At 60.5% G+C, this 15,233-nt stretch overlaps 1 protein-coding gene and 1 long non-coding RNA gene across 7 annotated transcripts in view; one reads left to right on the top strand and one right to left on the bottom strand.

Moving 5' to 3' along the window:
- GSE1 (Gse1 coiled-coil protein) overlaps positions 1-15,233 on the top strand; it is a 387,016-nt gene that overhangs the window by 285,631 nt on the left and 86,152 nt on the right. For 2 of the 6 annotated variants that reach the window (XM_032853826.1, XM_032853824.1), the window contains exon 1: positions 3,179-3,416. The exons of the other annotated variants lie outside the window; for them this stretch is intronic. In XM_032853826.1, coding sequence (XP_032709717.1) covers positions 3,380-3,416 — 37 coding nt within the window. In that variant the 5' untranslated portion in view covers positions 3,179-3,379. Of the gene's footprint in view, positions 1-3,178; positions 3,417-15,233 lie in introns of those variants that run through there. 6 annotated transcript variants of the gene reach the window in all.
- Positions 1,393-3,470, bottom strand: LOC116865579. Its single transcript, XR_004382235.1, has 2 exons — positions 3,414-3,470; positions 1,393-3,180 (listed from the first exon to the last, which is right to left on the bottom strand). It is a non-coding gene; the product is annotated as an uncharacterized LOC116865579 (long non-coding RNA).

Below are 15,233 nucleotides of genomic sequence, written 5' to 3'. Positions count from 1 at the left end.
GACAACAGAAACTGATAGTTTAGGGTCTTTTAAAAATAGTTTAATCCCCCCCCCCCAAGTAGGATCAGAGATCTTCAAAACCTATGAGGGACCTGGAGGGGTGCATAGGCGGCAGCTCCCACGCCCCCCCCCCACGCGCGCCCTGTTACCCCCCACTCCCAGAGGGGCGCAGATTATCAAGCGTGCGAGTGATAAGTGGGTGATAAATGGGCAGGAGGCGAAAGCTGGGGTCCAAGTCGAGGCCAGGCCGAGCCGAGCCGGGGACGGGGGTGGGGGCGGGCAGGTGCTGGACCCCGACCCCGCCGCGCGGGGACCGTTGTCTCCCTCGCCAGGCCGCCAGCGCCGGCGAGCGCAGGGGGAGGCGCGGGGAGCGCCGAGCGAGCCGCCACGCAGCCCCGGAAACAAAGGGCCGCCGCCGCCGAGGGCCGGGCGCGACCTCCGGGGTCAGCGCGGGGCGGAGCGGCCAGATGCCGGCAGCGGGCGCCGGCGGCCCCGCGCGGCCCGTTTCCTCCAGGTCAGCGGCCCCGGCGCTGCCCCGGGTGACCGCGCGCGCCCGGCCGCCCGCGGGGAGAGGCGCCGGGTGGGGCGCGGCCGGGGGACTAAAAGACGCGCCTCGCACCCCCCCGGCAGCCCAGCCGGCAGAGCAGGCGGCCGCCGGCGTGCGGCACCCACCCAGCCGTTGGTGGCGGCGGGGAGGAGCGCCACCTCGCTCCCGCGACTCCGAGCGCTCCGCCCAGCCCATCTGAGTCTTCTGGCGGGGTGGGCGGCGCGGGGGTGGGGGCGCGCGTGAGTGGCCTAGAGGGGTCCGGAGGCACGCCTGGTGCCCCCACCACCTCCAGTTTGCCCTCCGGAGCTCGCCTCTAGAGTATCGTATTCCGGGAGTTCAGTTGTCATCTGAAGCCCCGGCGTTTAGCAGGGACCCCGGGGCTGCCGCGGGGGACCCCTGATTTACGCAGGGGCTGGGGAGCGTTGGCAGGAACCTAAGTTTGGCGAGCTCGCGGGGCCCCGCCCTGCGTACCTGCGGGCTCAGGTCTGCTCCTCAAAGCAGGCTGGTTGTCTGTGGGGTCAAACGGTGACCCCTTAGTGTCACCCGGCCGCGATTCCGGCTCGTTGGGCCACCGAGGGGCCCTTCAGAAGGAAAACGGGCTTGAAAATAAGCCGTCACGTCAAGAGGCGGCGTTGCGGCGCGCGTTCCAGAGTGTGTGGGGGCGTGGGGAGAGGGAGTCTGTCTCTTTAAAATCGCTGGGCTGGACAATGAGCGCACAGGATGTGGTTTGGCGGCAGGGTTTTTTCCCCTTCGATTTGGGGAATTATCACATGGGGCCTTCTTGAGCTGGTGTGAAAGAGAGGCGGCGTGGGGAGGAGAGATACAGACTCCACACTCACACTGGGTGCAGTTGATCGTTCTCTTAAACCAAATTAGCCAGGACGCTCGTTACTATGGTGCAGCCGCGGCTTGCAGAATCCCAGTAATAGCATTTATTAGGTCTATTTGCCTGGAAGCATGCCTTCCCGGATCTGATAATGCACCGGTGCAGGGAGAGTGTGGAAGATGGTATCAAGCATTTGATTACACTTACAACACGGATTTTTAAGGGTGGGGTGCGGGGCGCGAGGAAGAGAAAGGAGAGAAAGGAGCTGCTCGCCTTTGGAGCTCCCCCCGGGCTGGGCGGCGTGTGCGTTTCCGCAGCCCCGCGTGGGTTCACCAAAGGCTGGCCAGAGCCTCCGGGGACACGGTTTGGGGATTCTCCTCCTAGGCCCCGGCGGCGGGTGAACTCCGGCTCCCGCAGCTGTCAGCCGTGGGAGGGGAGGGCGGGCGGGCGGCCAGAGCGCGGAGTTGGGCAGCCGAGGGGGGCCCGGCGGCGCCCGCGGCCGCCCACTGTTTGCAAACGGCCCCGCTTTGGGGCAGAGCGGAGCGCCCCGCCGCCAGCCGCGGCACCCTGCCCGCGTTCGGAGAGGGGAGCCCGGCTGTCTTGCGCCCGGATCCCAGGCCGCACGGATCGGCTGCCCGGCTCGGCAGCCGCGCGGGGAGAAGCTCGCAAGTGAAACTATTATTATCGCTCTGCAAAGCATGCAGCTCTTGGAAGATGCCGCGTAGAGACGGAAGGAGCCGCCGCCGCCGCCGCCTGCAGCCGCCCGCCGCTGCGCCCCTACCCTTTCGCTTTCATTAGGGGAGACAAATCTGCTGTCAGGCAGCCAGCTTTCCAATTTACCGATAATGATTCTTGCATGAAAATTGATCGAGGGGCTCTCCACCGCCGCGCGCTCTCGCCTCCCCGCTCTCCTCCTGCTCCTTCTGCCCGGGCGCCTGAGCCCCCGCGAGTTCTTTCTCTTCCTTCCCCCACCCCTGCTCTCTGAGTCAGTGGTGGGACGCCGGCCCGGGGAGATAACCAAAAAAAAAAAAAAGAGAGAGAGAGAGAGAGAAAAGAAAGAAAAAGGTGGGGGGTTGTTGGTGGCGAGAGGGGGAGGGGAGCCGGCTCTCCGGCCTGCTTTCTCCTGCCGGAGACTTGTTTGCAATCGCTGCCTCTTATTTACGAGAAGAAATCTCCCCCTCGGTACTTCTTGGCTGTTTGGGTATTAATTTTCTCCTCTCCCCTCTCCCGCTCGCCCCCTCCTCTTCTCCCCCCCCCCGCCCCTCCTCCCCCAGTAGCTAAGGGGAAACGAAAACAAAACCGATTTCTCCTTGGCAACAAGAGATACCCCCTCCCGCCGCCCCCCCTTCCTTTTTCCTTCTGGTTCTGAACGTGAAACCCTGTTGGAAACAGGTCCCTTGACCCTCGCCCTTGACATTCAAATGGCTGAATGGAGGAGAGATTGCTACTCGCACGTCTTGGGGCTGCTTCCCCCCCCCCCGTCTCTCTCGCTCCTTTTTTTCTTTCAAATGAGTAATCCCTGAAGATCTCAACCCCCCAATTTCATCACCCTCACCTCCCCCCTTTATTTTTCTCGCGCTCCTCTCCGCGCTCCCGCCTGCTTCCCTCCGCTGTGCGCCCCCCTCCTTTTTTTATTTGCATCTCAAGTCCAAAAGGCAGAAAATACACACGCGGCGGCGGAGACACCGGGCAGCCGTGGAGGCTCCGGCCCGTCTTCGGTCGTCAGTCACCTCCTTGTGGATCTGCCCCGGGGCCGAGGTGGCCGAAACTGTCCGGGCGCTGGCCCAGGAGAGAGCCCTTCCATCATCTTAGGGAGGGGGAAAAAAAAAAAAAAAGACATTTTTCTCCGTCGCTCTCGGAATCGCTCTTCTGTCTTTATTTTATTGTTTTGGACATTTTTGAGCGCCTTGGCTCGGACGGCTCTTTTTGTTTCATTGCTGGGTTAAAAAAAATTTTTTTTCCCTAATTCATCCCTTTCTGGCCACTATGGAATTCTAATTTGAATCATGTTTGGATTGAAGCCGCCTCTGTATTACTTACCAGGTAAGCGAGCGGTGCGCGCCTCCCCGGGTCCCGCGCGGCGCCGGCGCGTCCCGGCGCCGCCCCCCCCATCCCCCAGACCCGCAGCCTGGGTCGGGGCGGCGGGGCGGCCGAGCCCCCCACCCCCCCCACCTCACGGGCGGGCGGGCGCGCGCGGCCCGGCGGCTCCCGCCGCGGTCCAGCGGGCGGTGTGTGCGCGACGTGCGGCGGGGAGCGCCCACCCTGCCCGCCGCCCCCACCGCGCCGCCGCCGGGGGTTGCGCGTCTCGCTCCTTTTGTCTGCCCGGAGCCGGCTCCGCCGCGGCGGCGCGGCGAGCGTCCGGGGCACGCTGCCTTCCAAGGTGAATTAAGCCCCGGGTGTGAAGTTACTTTGCTGCACGCCGCCCCGATCGGTGGCTTGCGCCCCCCTCCCGCCCCCAGCCTGGGGCTTATTTTCCTCTGCCTCCAGCCAGTCCCCTGCGCCGTCTCCGGGCGAGCGTGGCGCGCCTGCCCCCCGCCCCCCTTCCTGCCCGGGTTTCCCTGGAAGGTTTTGTTCCTGCCGAGGTCGGAGGAGGGGGCCGGGGGAAGCTCCGGAGGGTGGTTGTGGCGTGGCTTCCTGTTTCCCTAACCTTCCTGCGCGCTGACAGCCGCCTGCCGTGTAACTTTCTGTTTCGGGGCAAGTCGTGCTTGCAACCCAGAGTGGAGGGGCGGGGAGTGGGGGTGACAGCTGGAGGTTTGGGAGCCCCTCTTGAGTTCACCTTGTTTGGACTTTGAAACCTGAAAAATAAGGACATGTCGGTTGAGGGGAGGCTGGGAAGCCAGGGCTTCCTGGCGAAGGAGGTAGGGACCTCGGTGATCCCTGGGGCCCTTCCAGCTGCCTCCTTGTCACCCCCTTCTAGTGTCCCTGGGGTGGGGTGTAACTGACTAGGCCTGCCCTCTGTGGGGGAGGACCCGCCGGTCAGGAACACAGGGCAGCCTGGGACCGCTGCTTTTCTCTTCCCTTCTTTCCTCTGAGAGTTTGATCTGCCCTGGGAGTGAACACAGTTCCTGTGGAAGTTGGGGGGGGGCGGTCCATGGATCTGGGGGGGGGGAGATGGGGGGGGCTGTAGGGAGGAGAGGGAGTTCCTGGACTCACACTGGGGCTTCTAAAATTCTGCATAAGAGGCTGCCTGTGGAGGGTAATTTCTGCCCTGGTTTGCTGGGAGAAGGTGCAGGTGGCTGGGTGTTGAGTTTGGGTGGTTTTTTTTTTTTTTTTTTTTTTTTTTTACTGTACGTTCAGAAGAAGCTCCTGTCACTTTGGCTGAGGCTCCCACAGAAGCCCCACAGCCCATGGGAGGAACGTGGGTGCCACAAATGGCCTGGACGGGACCCAGCCCTGCTGGATCTGGCACTTGCCACGGTGAACCTGTACAAGGGGAGGAGGTCGTCCAAGAGGCCAACAGACTTAAAAAAAAAAAAAAAGTAGGAAAGACTAATGGGTTCTGGATGAAATCTGTACAGTTTCTCTTTCTGAGTGTCTTTGTGGCTGTTTTAGGTCCCCAGCCCTTCCCAGAAACTGACAAGGTCTGCATTTAATGCTTGGTGTCTACACTGCTTTTGTAGGAAGTGTGTTTTTCAGGGTCTGCTCTTGTATTCTTGGTCTCTTTGCTACGGCCTGAAATGCAAATCCAGCGCTTCCCCTCCCTCCACACTGCCCTTGAAGGATCTGATCCAAATTAGAACCAGGAACCCCCAATTTGCAAAAAGGTTGCGTTTTAGCACAGGGCTGCTGGTGGAGGGGTGGGGAGCCATCTCCCCCATAGGTAGCCGAGAGCTGGCGAGATGCATGGGAGCTCTTGGAACCCCAGCTGCTCTTCCTGTGGGCCTCCCCCCTGCACCCGGAGCTGCAGGAAAGCAGGGAGAGTTCTTCCCTGTTTGGAGGCCCCCCCCCCCTTCCTTCATAGACACTCAGTGCATGTTTGTGGCAAGAATGAATCTTCTTAAGTACAGGGTGTCTTAAAAGCACAGGTGTTTGTAATCTATACCCCACTTCACCTGCCATTGGGTGGCTGCTGGTACTTACTATTCGTCAGGTGACCGGTTTTCTATTTACACTTGGAGCTTTCAGAAAGAAAAGGAGGAAGTGTCAGGCTAGGAAATTCAGAGCAATTAAGGAAAATCAGTCCTGGCTGGTGTTAAGCCCAGGGGCAGGGGGGGGCGGGGAAGGTCTGCCCATCTGGCCCCCGGGGGAGGTCAGGGCACAAGTCGTTTCTCAGCCTGTGGAGAGAGGTTTGTCACGCACTCGAGTTCTCTCTCTTGCTCTCTTCTAGTTTTCTCTTTTTTAACTCCCCCACCAGGGTTTTGTACTTCATGATTTTGCTATGACAGTTTAGCGGCTTTGTGGGGGAGAACCATGGTCCGGCGGCTTTGCTTCCTTGCTTCTATGAGCTCAGAGTAGGCAGTGGCCTAGTTCTCTTGACCACTGTCAGGCCCCTTTGGGAGTGCTTTGCAGGAGTCTCTCCCATCTCCGAGGTCTGTGCACGTGGCTGCCCATTTCACAGATGAGGAAAGGGGGGCTCAGAGGGACTAGTGATTTGGCCAGAGCTGGGATGTGGAACCGGCTGCTGCCCGCCACCCTGCTCCAGGAAGGAGAGGCCTAGAGGCACCCCTTAGAGAAGAGGCACAGCCTTCCTGGCCTCTGGAGGCCTGACACCAATGCTCTGGAGCCTTGGGACCTGGTTCTGGCCCCACAGCTAGATCCCCAGGCTGCGTCTGTAAGTGCGGGGAGCCAGGGCCCAGAACCTGCCTGTCCAGCCCTCACCCCGAGGCAGTTCACAGTCCCAACTGCTGCTCCTCCTTGACAGGTGACAGGACTGAGGCCAAGCAGCAAAGGGTCCTGCTCCACCTCTTACAAGCTGGGACCTTGGGCGGGTGACTTGAGCTCTCTGGGCCTTGATTTTCCCAGTTTTGAAGTGCTATCGGGAATGGTATCTCCTTCAGTATGGTATGAGGCAGGGGCTGGCGATCCCTGGCCCACCCCCTGTGTTTGTAAATAAAGTTTTATTGGCACATGGCCACGCCTGCTCTGCGGTCTGTGGCAAGCTTTGGGGCTACAATAGCAGTGCTGACCATTTGTAAGGAGGCAGATATTTCAGCTGTGTACTGTATTTGCTACATCTGGTGTGAGGACAGGCCTACGAGGCTGCTACAAAGTTAACAATTAGCAAGCTATAGCAAGCTATAGCTAGGATAAAAATGATTTTTTTGAGTAAGCTCTGCACCCAACATAGGGCTTAAAGTCACGACCCCGAGATCAAGAGTCACATGCTCTACTGACTCAGCCAGCCAGCCCGCCTCACGCCGTGCACACACATTGTTATTATCAAGGTAGAATTATTTGCAGAAAATCACCGGGCTGCTTAGTAGTTGAACTGGAACTTGAACTCAGGTCTTTGGGCCAGACCCCCTGGACCCCATGACAATGTAGCTGGCTCTGCATGCTCCTTCACTGGCGGGGTGCAGGGGGAGGGTTGGTACCCAGCAGAGGGACGCTCCTCATACCAAGAGGAGGAGGCGTGGGCATGTGGGATGGGAGCTGGGGACTGGTGGATGGGTGGGCTCTCTAATGCTCCTTGGAAAACTTCCTTTCCGTGTGCTCCTGCGCCCAGCTACCCTCTTTGCCGAACTCGACCAGCGTGCAAGCTCCAGGCCGGAGGGGACCATGCGTTTACTTCGTGCCCAGCTCAGTGCCAGACCCTAGCAGCCATAATAGAACACCGAGGACGAGGCGGTGGCGGCCACTTCTTATGGGGCACCCGCTCAGTGCCCACTGTGGTGTACACCAAATCCCACTGACCAGCAAAAGAAACTGAGGCACGGCAAGGCCGTGGTCACACAGGACGCAAGTGGCCCAGCCGGGCTCTGACCCCAGGCAGCGCGGCTCCGGAGTCCCAGCTTAATAAATATTTGTTGAAGGAGAGGGAGGGAGGGAGTTGGCGGTTGGTGTCGGTGGTGGCGCCCTGCCCTGCCGCCCCCCTTATCTTGTTCCTGGAGTTCACGGAGGGAGGACCGGGCAGCTGTCAGCTCACCCCGCCCTGGCCCCATGCTGAACTCTGGGTGACCCCGGCTGCCCCTCAGGATTTACTGGCCACTGCTGGGAAGGACACTCCAAACTCCGGCGAAGAAACTGAGGTCCAGAGACGGCTGGGGCTTGGCCCCAAGCCACACAGCGTGCTGGCGGTTGCTGTCAGGCAGTCTGACATCTCCTTGCCCCTAGCTGCCACCCCCCCCTTTCCAAGGTCAGCCTTTCCAAGGTCAGCCTCCGACAGGCTTGCCAGAGACGTGGGCGTCCCCCTGCCTTGGGGGAGCTGAGGGTGCCCTGGGCCGCCTGTGGCGGGCTGCCTGGGTTTCTCTTTCTCCCCTCGCCTGCCGCCAGAAGCCCCCAGTGTGGGAGGCTGGGTGCGGGTCTCTGCCCAGGCCCACCTGGGTTGAGGGAGGGGGCTGGTGGGGAGGGCAGGCCCCCAGCTCCCCGTCCGCAGGTGCCCACTCAGATGCCGCCCAGGGAGGGGTGATGGAGCTCAGACCTGGCTTCTGGCTGGGTCGGTCCTAAGCAAAGCCGTGGCTTTGGGGCTGGCTCAGGAACCACCCAAGGCTTGCTGAGGGATCTGAGTCAGATAAAAGGACAGCATTGCTATTTCAGTGGCGATTGAGAAAGCTGCTTATTTACAGCTCCGAAACTCAGCAGGGACAGGCATTTCGGCTCCCATCTAGCACTTTCCAGGCAGCCACTAATTAATCTTCTGATACCCCTGAGAACTGGGGAGGGGCTGCCACATTTCCATCTGTCGGGCGGGGAAAGCCAGGGGCCCTTTTGTCCCAGCTGTGGTCCAGCCCTTCTCAGAGGGGCCTGGGTTGGTTCCCACCCCCCTGCTCAATTTGGTTCTCATTAAGTTTTTTTTTCTTGCCTAAATGTGTTGTTCTTACTCCATGGGTGGGAATCTGATAGAGCCCCATTGGAAACTCTCTTGCTTCTTATCTCTTGACTCTGAGAGTCAGGAAAAGTTTTCTTTTATGCTCTTGGAGCCAGTCATTATCATACCTGGATTCCTGCCCTAGACCAGGGCAAGAGGATTCTCTTCCTTCTGTTCAGGAGGAGGCCGAAGAAGGCTAGAGGGGCAGCTGGCCAGGGCCACCCAGCTCCCAGGGACAGTCAGCAGTGGGATGAAGTGTCTGGGGTTGGGTTTCTGTTCCCAGTCTAGTGCTCCCTGTTCCTTGGCCCTCTTCCCCCTGGATGTGGACGTGTGTGTGTGTGTGTGTGTGTGTCCCCGTGTCCCCGTGCTTCCTCCCTCCAGTGGCAAGTGCGGATGGGCCCTGCAATCATCTGGTCTGCCTGGCATTTTGCAGCTGAGAAGACAAGCGGTCAGGAGCCTTTGTAGGACCTGCAGACTTGTAACTCTCCTGAGACTTTCCGTGGAAACTGGGTTGGGAGATGGGGCATCTTCATTTGCAAGGGGACACCCTATGATAATCTACTTTGCAGGGGGGGAAATCAGGCTTTTGGAACCCCTAAAGTAGCCTTTCCCAAAGGGCAGTGGAACCCCTGTGTTTGGGGTTCTCAGCAAAGCAGGTCTTCTGCCATATTCGGAATTGTCTTTCCTTGGTGGTCTGGCTGCAGGATTAGCTGGAATTTCGCAGCCGCTGGGTGGGGGTCGGGGGGGGAGTGCATTAGAAGGGAAGAGGGAATTTGGGGGTGAGGGAATAAAAATAGATGGCGTGCTTTTTTGTGTGTTTTTAAGAGCTCCATATAGATTTAAAGTCCTTTTGTTAATTTAGGAACATAAAACCGTGTGATGTATAGCTTGGTTTGCTCGTAAAATTACTAAGTGTGGCATATTTAGAGCTGTGAAGGCTTGGGGTAAAAGGGAAAAAAAATCAGTGAGACTCTTTTTTTACAAGTCTTTAGGGGAAAATGCGTTTTTCCGGCTTTTTTCCCACTGATGCCAGGCCCTCCACAGCTCTCGCTTGGGGTTGGTGGTTACCCTTCAGCCCAGATCTCGGGCATGCTGGAAGCAGAGGGGCGCTGGGGGCTGGGGGGCTGGGTTTGCGTGAAGACAGGCCCACGTCTCGCCCCCAGAGCCAGAGCCCACCCCGTACCGGAAGCCCCCAACCTCGGCCTCGAAGGATCCACGGCTGCCCTGTCTTCCTCCTGCAGAGAGACAGGAAGCGCCCTCTGACCAGGCCTGGACCGCCGCCCAGTGGGCATTTGGCCACTTGCTTAATGGCCTGTGGGGCTGGGAAGTCACGGAACATTGGACTTGGAAGGGACCTCAGAGGTCAGATGGCCCAAACCCTCCCTTCTCTCCTTTTAGTGGTCTCGGCAGGGTCCTGTTCCTGATAGAATGTGTCGCCACTGTGGGTTGTTAGAATGTTGCTTTTCACACAGAACACACAGTGTGTGTGTGCATTTGACCCAGTTCTGCCTTTGAGGGGCACAGAACAGGTCTGTGTCCTTTTAGAATCTGCCCCTTCCCTTCTGAACAAGGCCTGCCCACGCCCCCCCCCCAACCCCTTGCCATGGAGCCAGGCCTTGTGTTGTGCTTGAGGTATGGAGGCAGGAGCAGCGAAAGAGGTCTGTGTCTTATCTCCCGATTGTTTCAGGAACAAGGCCAGAATCTGGGATCACCCTGAGGGAGGAAATCCAGGAAGGCTCCCTGGAAGAAGCGGCATTGCAGGCAGGCCTTGGAAGTGAGGAACACAGAGGGAGTGAGGCTGAGTGGAAGGAGACTGGTACAGTGAGGAAGGATGAACAAGAATAGGGAAGCTGTCCTTAAAATACTCAGCATGTTCAGTGCACTTTGGGCAGGCTGAGGACACACGCTGGGCCGTTCCTGCTGCCGTGGTGGTGGCAGACAGGCGGGTTGAGAAATCCGGGGGGACGAATGCTGGTGTGTGCAGAATTTTCTGTGAGTGCAGGGGAGGCACCTACTGGGATTAAGGTGGGGGTGGAGGCACTTTCTGAGAGGCCACAGGGAGGAGGTGATGGGAGCTGGCCCTTCTCACGGGGCAAACCCAGCCCCCACACCTGTCCACCGGTTGAGAGGGAAGGCCCTGTCTCCTACCCTGCTTCTCAGCAGTGCCATCTAGTGGCGGGGCTCTGAAGCCTGTGTAGCCTTCCGAGAACAGTGGGGACCCGTTCCCTGGTGGTGTCCAGTGTAGCACCTTCCAGAATGGGGGTCCTGGACCCAAGGCGTGGGGGAAGAGAGGGAGCAGGCAGGAGGGCCTCTTTGGCTGCCGGTAGCCATGGGCTCTGGGCCCGCAGGTGCCAGACCCTGGAAGCCAGACAGATGCATTGGGACCCTCTCTTGCCCTCAGAGTGGGGGCAGGGCAGACAGGCCCAGCTGGTGGAGGCAGAGCTGACCCTGGCAGGGGGCTGGGCTGCTCCCCTCCCCGACTGCGGGCCTCCCAGGAAGGATAGTTTCAGAGGGAAGGGAGAGAGCTTGGTGAGGAGGGATAAAGCTGGGTGGTGGGAAGTGACCCCTTGGGGTGAGTTGGAACCACATTCTGGAAGGCCTTGATGTCAGCCGGCCAGCAACGCGTAAGCTCAGTTGATTCTGTTACAAGTGGGGCTGGGGGTGGTGATTTCAGGCCTTAACAGCAGCGGAGTTTTTTCTGTTCATTCAGTACATGTTTCCCCTGGTCCAGGTACAGGGCTATGCGGCCAAGGAGCCCCCGAGGGCGCGCCCGCCTGGAGTGCCTGTTCCAGCCGTGAACACATTGCATGGTGCCCCATGATGCAAGGGAGCTGGGGAAGGGCGAGGGGGAGGTAGCTAGAGTGTGGGTGCAGGCTGCTTTATCCGGGTGGCCAGAAAGGGAGGTGTTAGCCCTGGCGAAACCTGAGGGACAAGGGCCCAGGCAAAGGGTCATGCCTGTGCAAAGGCCCTGGGGCCCCAGGGATGTGTGTGTGGCCACAGGGCGCTTGCCCTTGGGGAGCAGGGTAAAGGTGAGAGGAGGGGTCATAGGACTTGGCCTTTAGCTCCCCGCTGGCTGCAGGCCTCAGGGAGACTCCAGGCGGTCACAGGGCAGTGGGGAGACCAACATGGAGGGACTGCCATGGCCCCAGGCGAGAGACAGGTGGCAGGCTAGACTGTGTTGGCAGTGTGGAGGCGCTGAGAGGTGGGGGAGAGTCTGGAGGTGGAGACAGATTGGATGGCGGCACGCCTTGGGCCCATCTGTTTTGGGAAGATGGCTCCAGCAGTCAGCAGAGGCTTTCCTTACAGTATTGGGGTCCTGCGGGAGGCGGGGCGGGCTGGGGCCCTCTGGGTGTAGGGTCTGCAAGTGGAGGTCACAGTACAGAGAGTGGAGGCTGAGCTGGGCTAAGATCTTGGCAGTTCTCAAAGTGAGGTTCCCGGGCCGGCAGCCCTGGCCCCCACCTGGGAGCTGTTAGAGGTACAGGTTCTCCTGAGGGGAGACACCCCTCCTCCCTCCTCGAGGCCTCCTGAGGCAGAAACGCTGGCGGGGTTTGGCAGTCTGTGGGCTCACCAACCCTCCAGGGGGTTCTCATGCTCGCTCAAGTGTGCGCACAGGCCTGACACTGTCCTGATTACAGAAACTGAGCTGGGTGACGGAGTCCCCCGGAAGTTTGAGAATGGGGCTGTAGCTCCCTTGGAGGAGAGTCCTGCCTGAGTGAAAGCCTGGAGGGCTGGGGAGAGGGGATGTGGAGGAATCCGGAGGGTGGGGTATCCTGTCTTTCAGGGTGGCCTTCCAGAGGGGGTGGCTGTTGACCGACGGAGAGCTGAGGCTGTTGGCAGGCTCTGCGGGGCAGGGCAGGGGCGTGGCAGGGCCCGTGCGGCTCAGGGCCGGCAGACTTATCTGATGCTGGAGCACTGGGTAAGATGAGCATGCCGGGCGGAGAGCCCTGGGTTCCATCCTGCCTTCACTCCCATCTGGCTGTGTGGCTCTGGGCAGGTTCCTTACCTTCTCTGGGCCTCACTTGCTCTGTTTGTTTAAATGGCACCAGCGGGGTGGGTCTGAGCGTTCCAGGAGGTCATCGTGCCCCAAGCTCTGGAACTGTCAGCTGCGGCCGCCCGCGTGGGCCTGCTGCTGCCCGTGCCTTGGGCTCTGAGCTGGTGTCAGAGAAGCCGGCCCTTCCCGAGAGACCCAGCTGAGGCGTTCACGACAGGGCCGCCGGCTGGGGCAGGGATGGCATCGCTGGTCGGCCCCCACGGGGATGGGCAGGCCAGCGAGGAGTTCGGGGCGCCCGTGCTCAGTCTCCCGAAATGGCTGTCGGCCAGCCGGGGCGTGCTCAGCGCCCTGGTCACAAGATGGCAAGTTCTGAATAAGTAAAGAGGAAACAGAATCGCCTCGATCGATCATCCCTGCTCTTTTCCCACTACCCCCCCCCACATCAGAAAGGCTGTACTGGGGGTGCCCCAGACCCTGCGTCTTCCTGGTTGAAGGATGTTGGTGCCGTCCCATGTTGAGTGGAGAAGTTCCCGTTATTGAATTCCTTCCTCGACCTCCCCACCCCCCGCGTCACTCTCAAGAGGATGGTGGAGCCCAATGCCAGTGGCCCGAGGCCCACAGCACCTTGTCTCCTGCGCTGGGCCCTCTTTGAAGCTGGCCGACACTGGTCCCCACCCCCTTGTCACTCTTGCCCTATAATTCATTTAGGATTAGCTTTCAGACCTCCTCGCCAGTCCTAACTTCTGTTGTCTTGGTAACTGTGTCAACCGTTTGCTGGTTTCCCGTGATTATCTGACAAGAGGAAGGGGGGCCGGCGGGGAACATAAAGGAAGGGGGGAGGAGACAATGCCTGGGTCTTAATTGAGCTCACAGGAGGGGCCCAGCAGGCGGGCTGCTTGCTGGGGAGCAGTTGGAGTAACGCGTGGGGTGGGCAGGGCAGGGCGGCAGCTGCATGGGGGGGCGGTTCACACCGGCTCCCAGCTCCCCCGCTTCTGGGAATGTGTGTCAGGACTACCAGCAGCCTTCATCTTAGGTCTTCTGGGCCCCTGGACAAAGGTGTCACTCCCCCTTCCTCTCCCCTCCCTTCCCCGTTTCCCTTTTGGGAAGTTTCACTCACAGACAGATTTCAGGCTGTCTCTACCCCAGCGCGACACATGGGACGCCAGGCCCAGGGTGGGCAGGCCAGCCCCACAGCTGGGGGAGCGGCGGGGGGCGGGGGGGGTCACCTGCAGGGCGCCGGGATACCCTGGGACGGAGGATGTCTTCCTGAGTCCAGGTGTGGTTCTGAAACGACCTCGTTTTATTGTGCTTGTGGGTGGGGTCGCTCAGGAGTTCTCAGAAGGGACATGGTGGGGTGCACTGGCCTCTGGCCTGTGGCTCCTGGGGCCTCAGCAGGGAACCCTGGGTGCTGGAGGGGTTTCGGCGGCCAGACCCTGGAATCACCATCTGAAGGCCCGTCTCCCTGTCATCTGCCTGGTCGACCCTGGCTGTGCCCTGGACCTCTGTGGGGAGGGGGCTGCCCCTCTGAGCACCTCCACGTGGTCCGTAAGTGTGGCCGGGGCTCCCTCACAGCCTGGCGGCTTCGGGAAAGCTCTGCTTTGTACGTGGCTGCTCGGGGCTCTGGAGGCTCATGTCCCGGCTCACGAGGGTGAACTGCCTGGCTTTTTGGGCTCCAGTCCCGGGAGGAGGGGGTCACACCGTGTCCCTTAGGAGGGATGGGCATCCTGGCTTCGTTTGGAGGGGGCAAGGCTCTGGCTCTTGAGGGGGCATGCGGGACACGGGTGCGGACCCTGCCTCCTTGGGAGACTGTCTGTTCCATACATGCCGCCCACCTGCGGTCCCCGTGACCAGGCAGGTGGTGGCTCTGCCTTCTCCCTTCACCAGGGGAGAAGAGTTTGCTCTCTTCTGGAGTCGGCTGCTAATGTGTCCTGGAGATGCTTGGAGCAGAGGCCTTGGCGCGCCGACGGGGCCCCCCTTCGTGGCAGAGGGGGTTCCCCACTGCAGGGTCACCAGCCCCATACAGAGAAGGGCTGTCTCCTGAGATGGGGGGCAGCGGGGGGGGTGGTCGTTCCTCATCCCGGAGGAAAGACCAGCCCCTCACCCCCTCACCGGTGTCCGTGGGACGGCTGCGGGGCCTTGTGGGGGGCTGCTGATGAGCTCTGCCTGGTTTTAATGAAACGCCGTGGTAAATTATTAATTTGGGCCAGAAATGAAAGTGTAGAACTGGAGAGGCTCATGAATATTCATCCTTGACGTTAGCACGCCGGGGTTGGTCTGTGGCTAGGGCAGCCGGCCGGACTCCTGACCCAGGTACGGGGTGGGCTCTGTGGGGAGGAGGCCCGTGGGAGACCGTGTGCCCTTGTCCCTCAGTTTCTCGGCCCGTCGATGGGGCTGGCAACTCCCAGCTCATCCGCACGGTTGCAGCCAGACCAGCCGGGACTAGCTCGCCAGAAAGAAGCTTGAGTCAGAGGGTTCCTGACACCCCCCCCCCGAGTTGCACAACAGCCGCTGGTGCTGTGTAGGCATCAATGAGGGTGACCCTGAGAGACGTCTCCTGCCTCGGCCCGTCTTAGGGTCTCCCGGGGCTCCGTGCTGCAGAGCCCATAAAAATGACAGTTCCCTCCGACGGGCACCCTCTGGTCCTGGGGTATAAGTGCGGTTTGTGCGGCTAAGTCCACCTCCGAGCTCGAGTGGCAGAGAAGAGGCCCTCCCCTGTCCGTATTCCAACCTCATGGTCCGTCACCTCTCTAGGATCGTCCCCTCTCCAGATTGGTTCCGTGGGACCAGTTCCCCGGGTCTGCACGTCCTCAGCCGCCCGACTTCCCAGCGTGGAGGCAAGGCCTCGCGGGCCTCCCCTGCCCATCTGTCCCGCCCGCCCTTCCCTGCCTGCTGCCTGGAGTCT

The sequence above is a fragment of the Lontra canadensis genome, unplaced genomic scaffold (genome assembly GCF_010015895.1).
Source record: "Lontra canadensis isolate GAN:19392208 unplaced genomic scaffold, GSC_riverotter_1.0 scaffold8, whole genome shotgun sequence".
Classification (NCBI taxonomy): domain Eukaryota; kingdom Metazoa; phylum Chordata; class Mammalia; order Carnivora; family Mustelidae; genus Lontra; species Lontra canadensis.
Note: the sequence above shows the minus strand (reverse complement) of the source record. Positions and strands in the feature narration are given on the sequence as shown.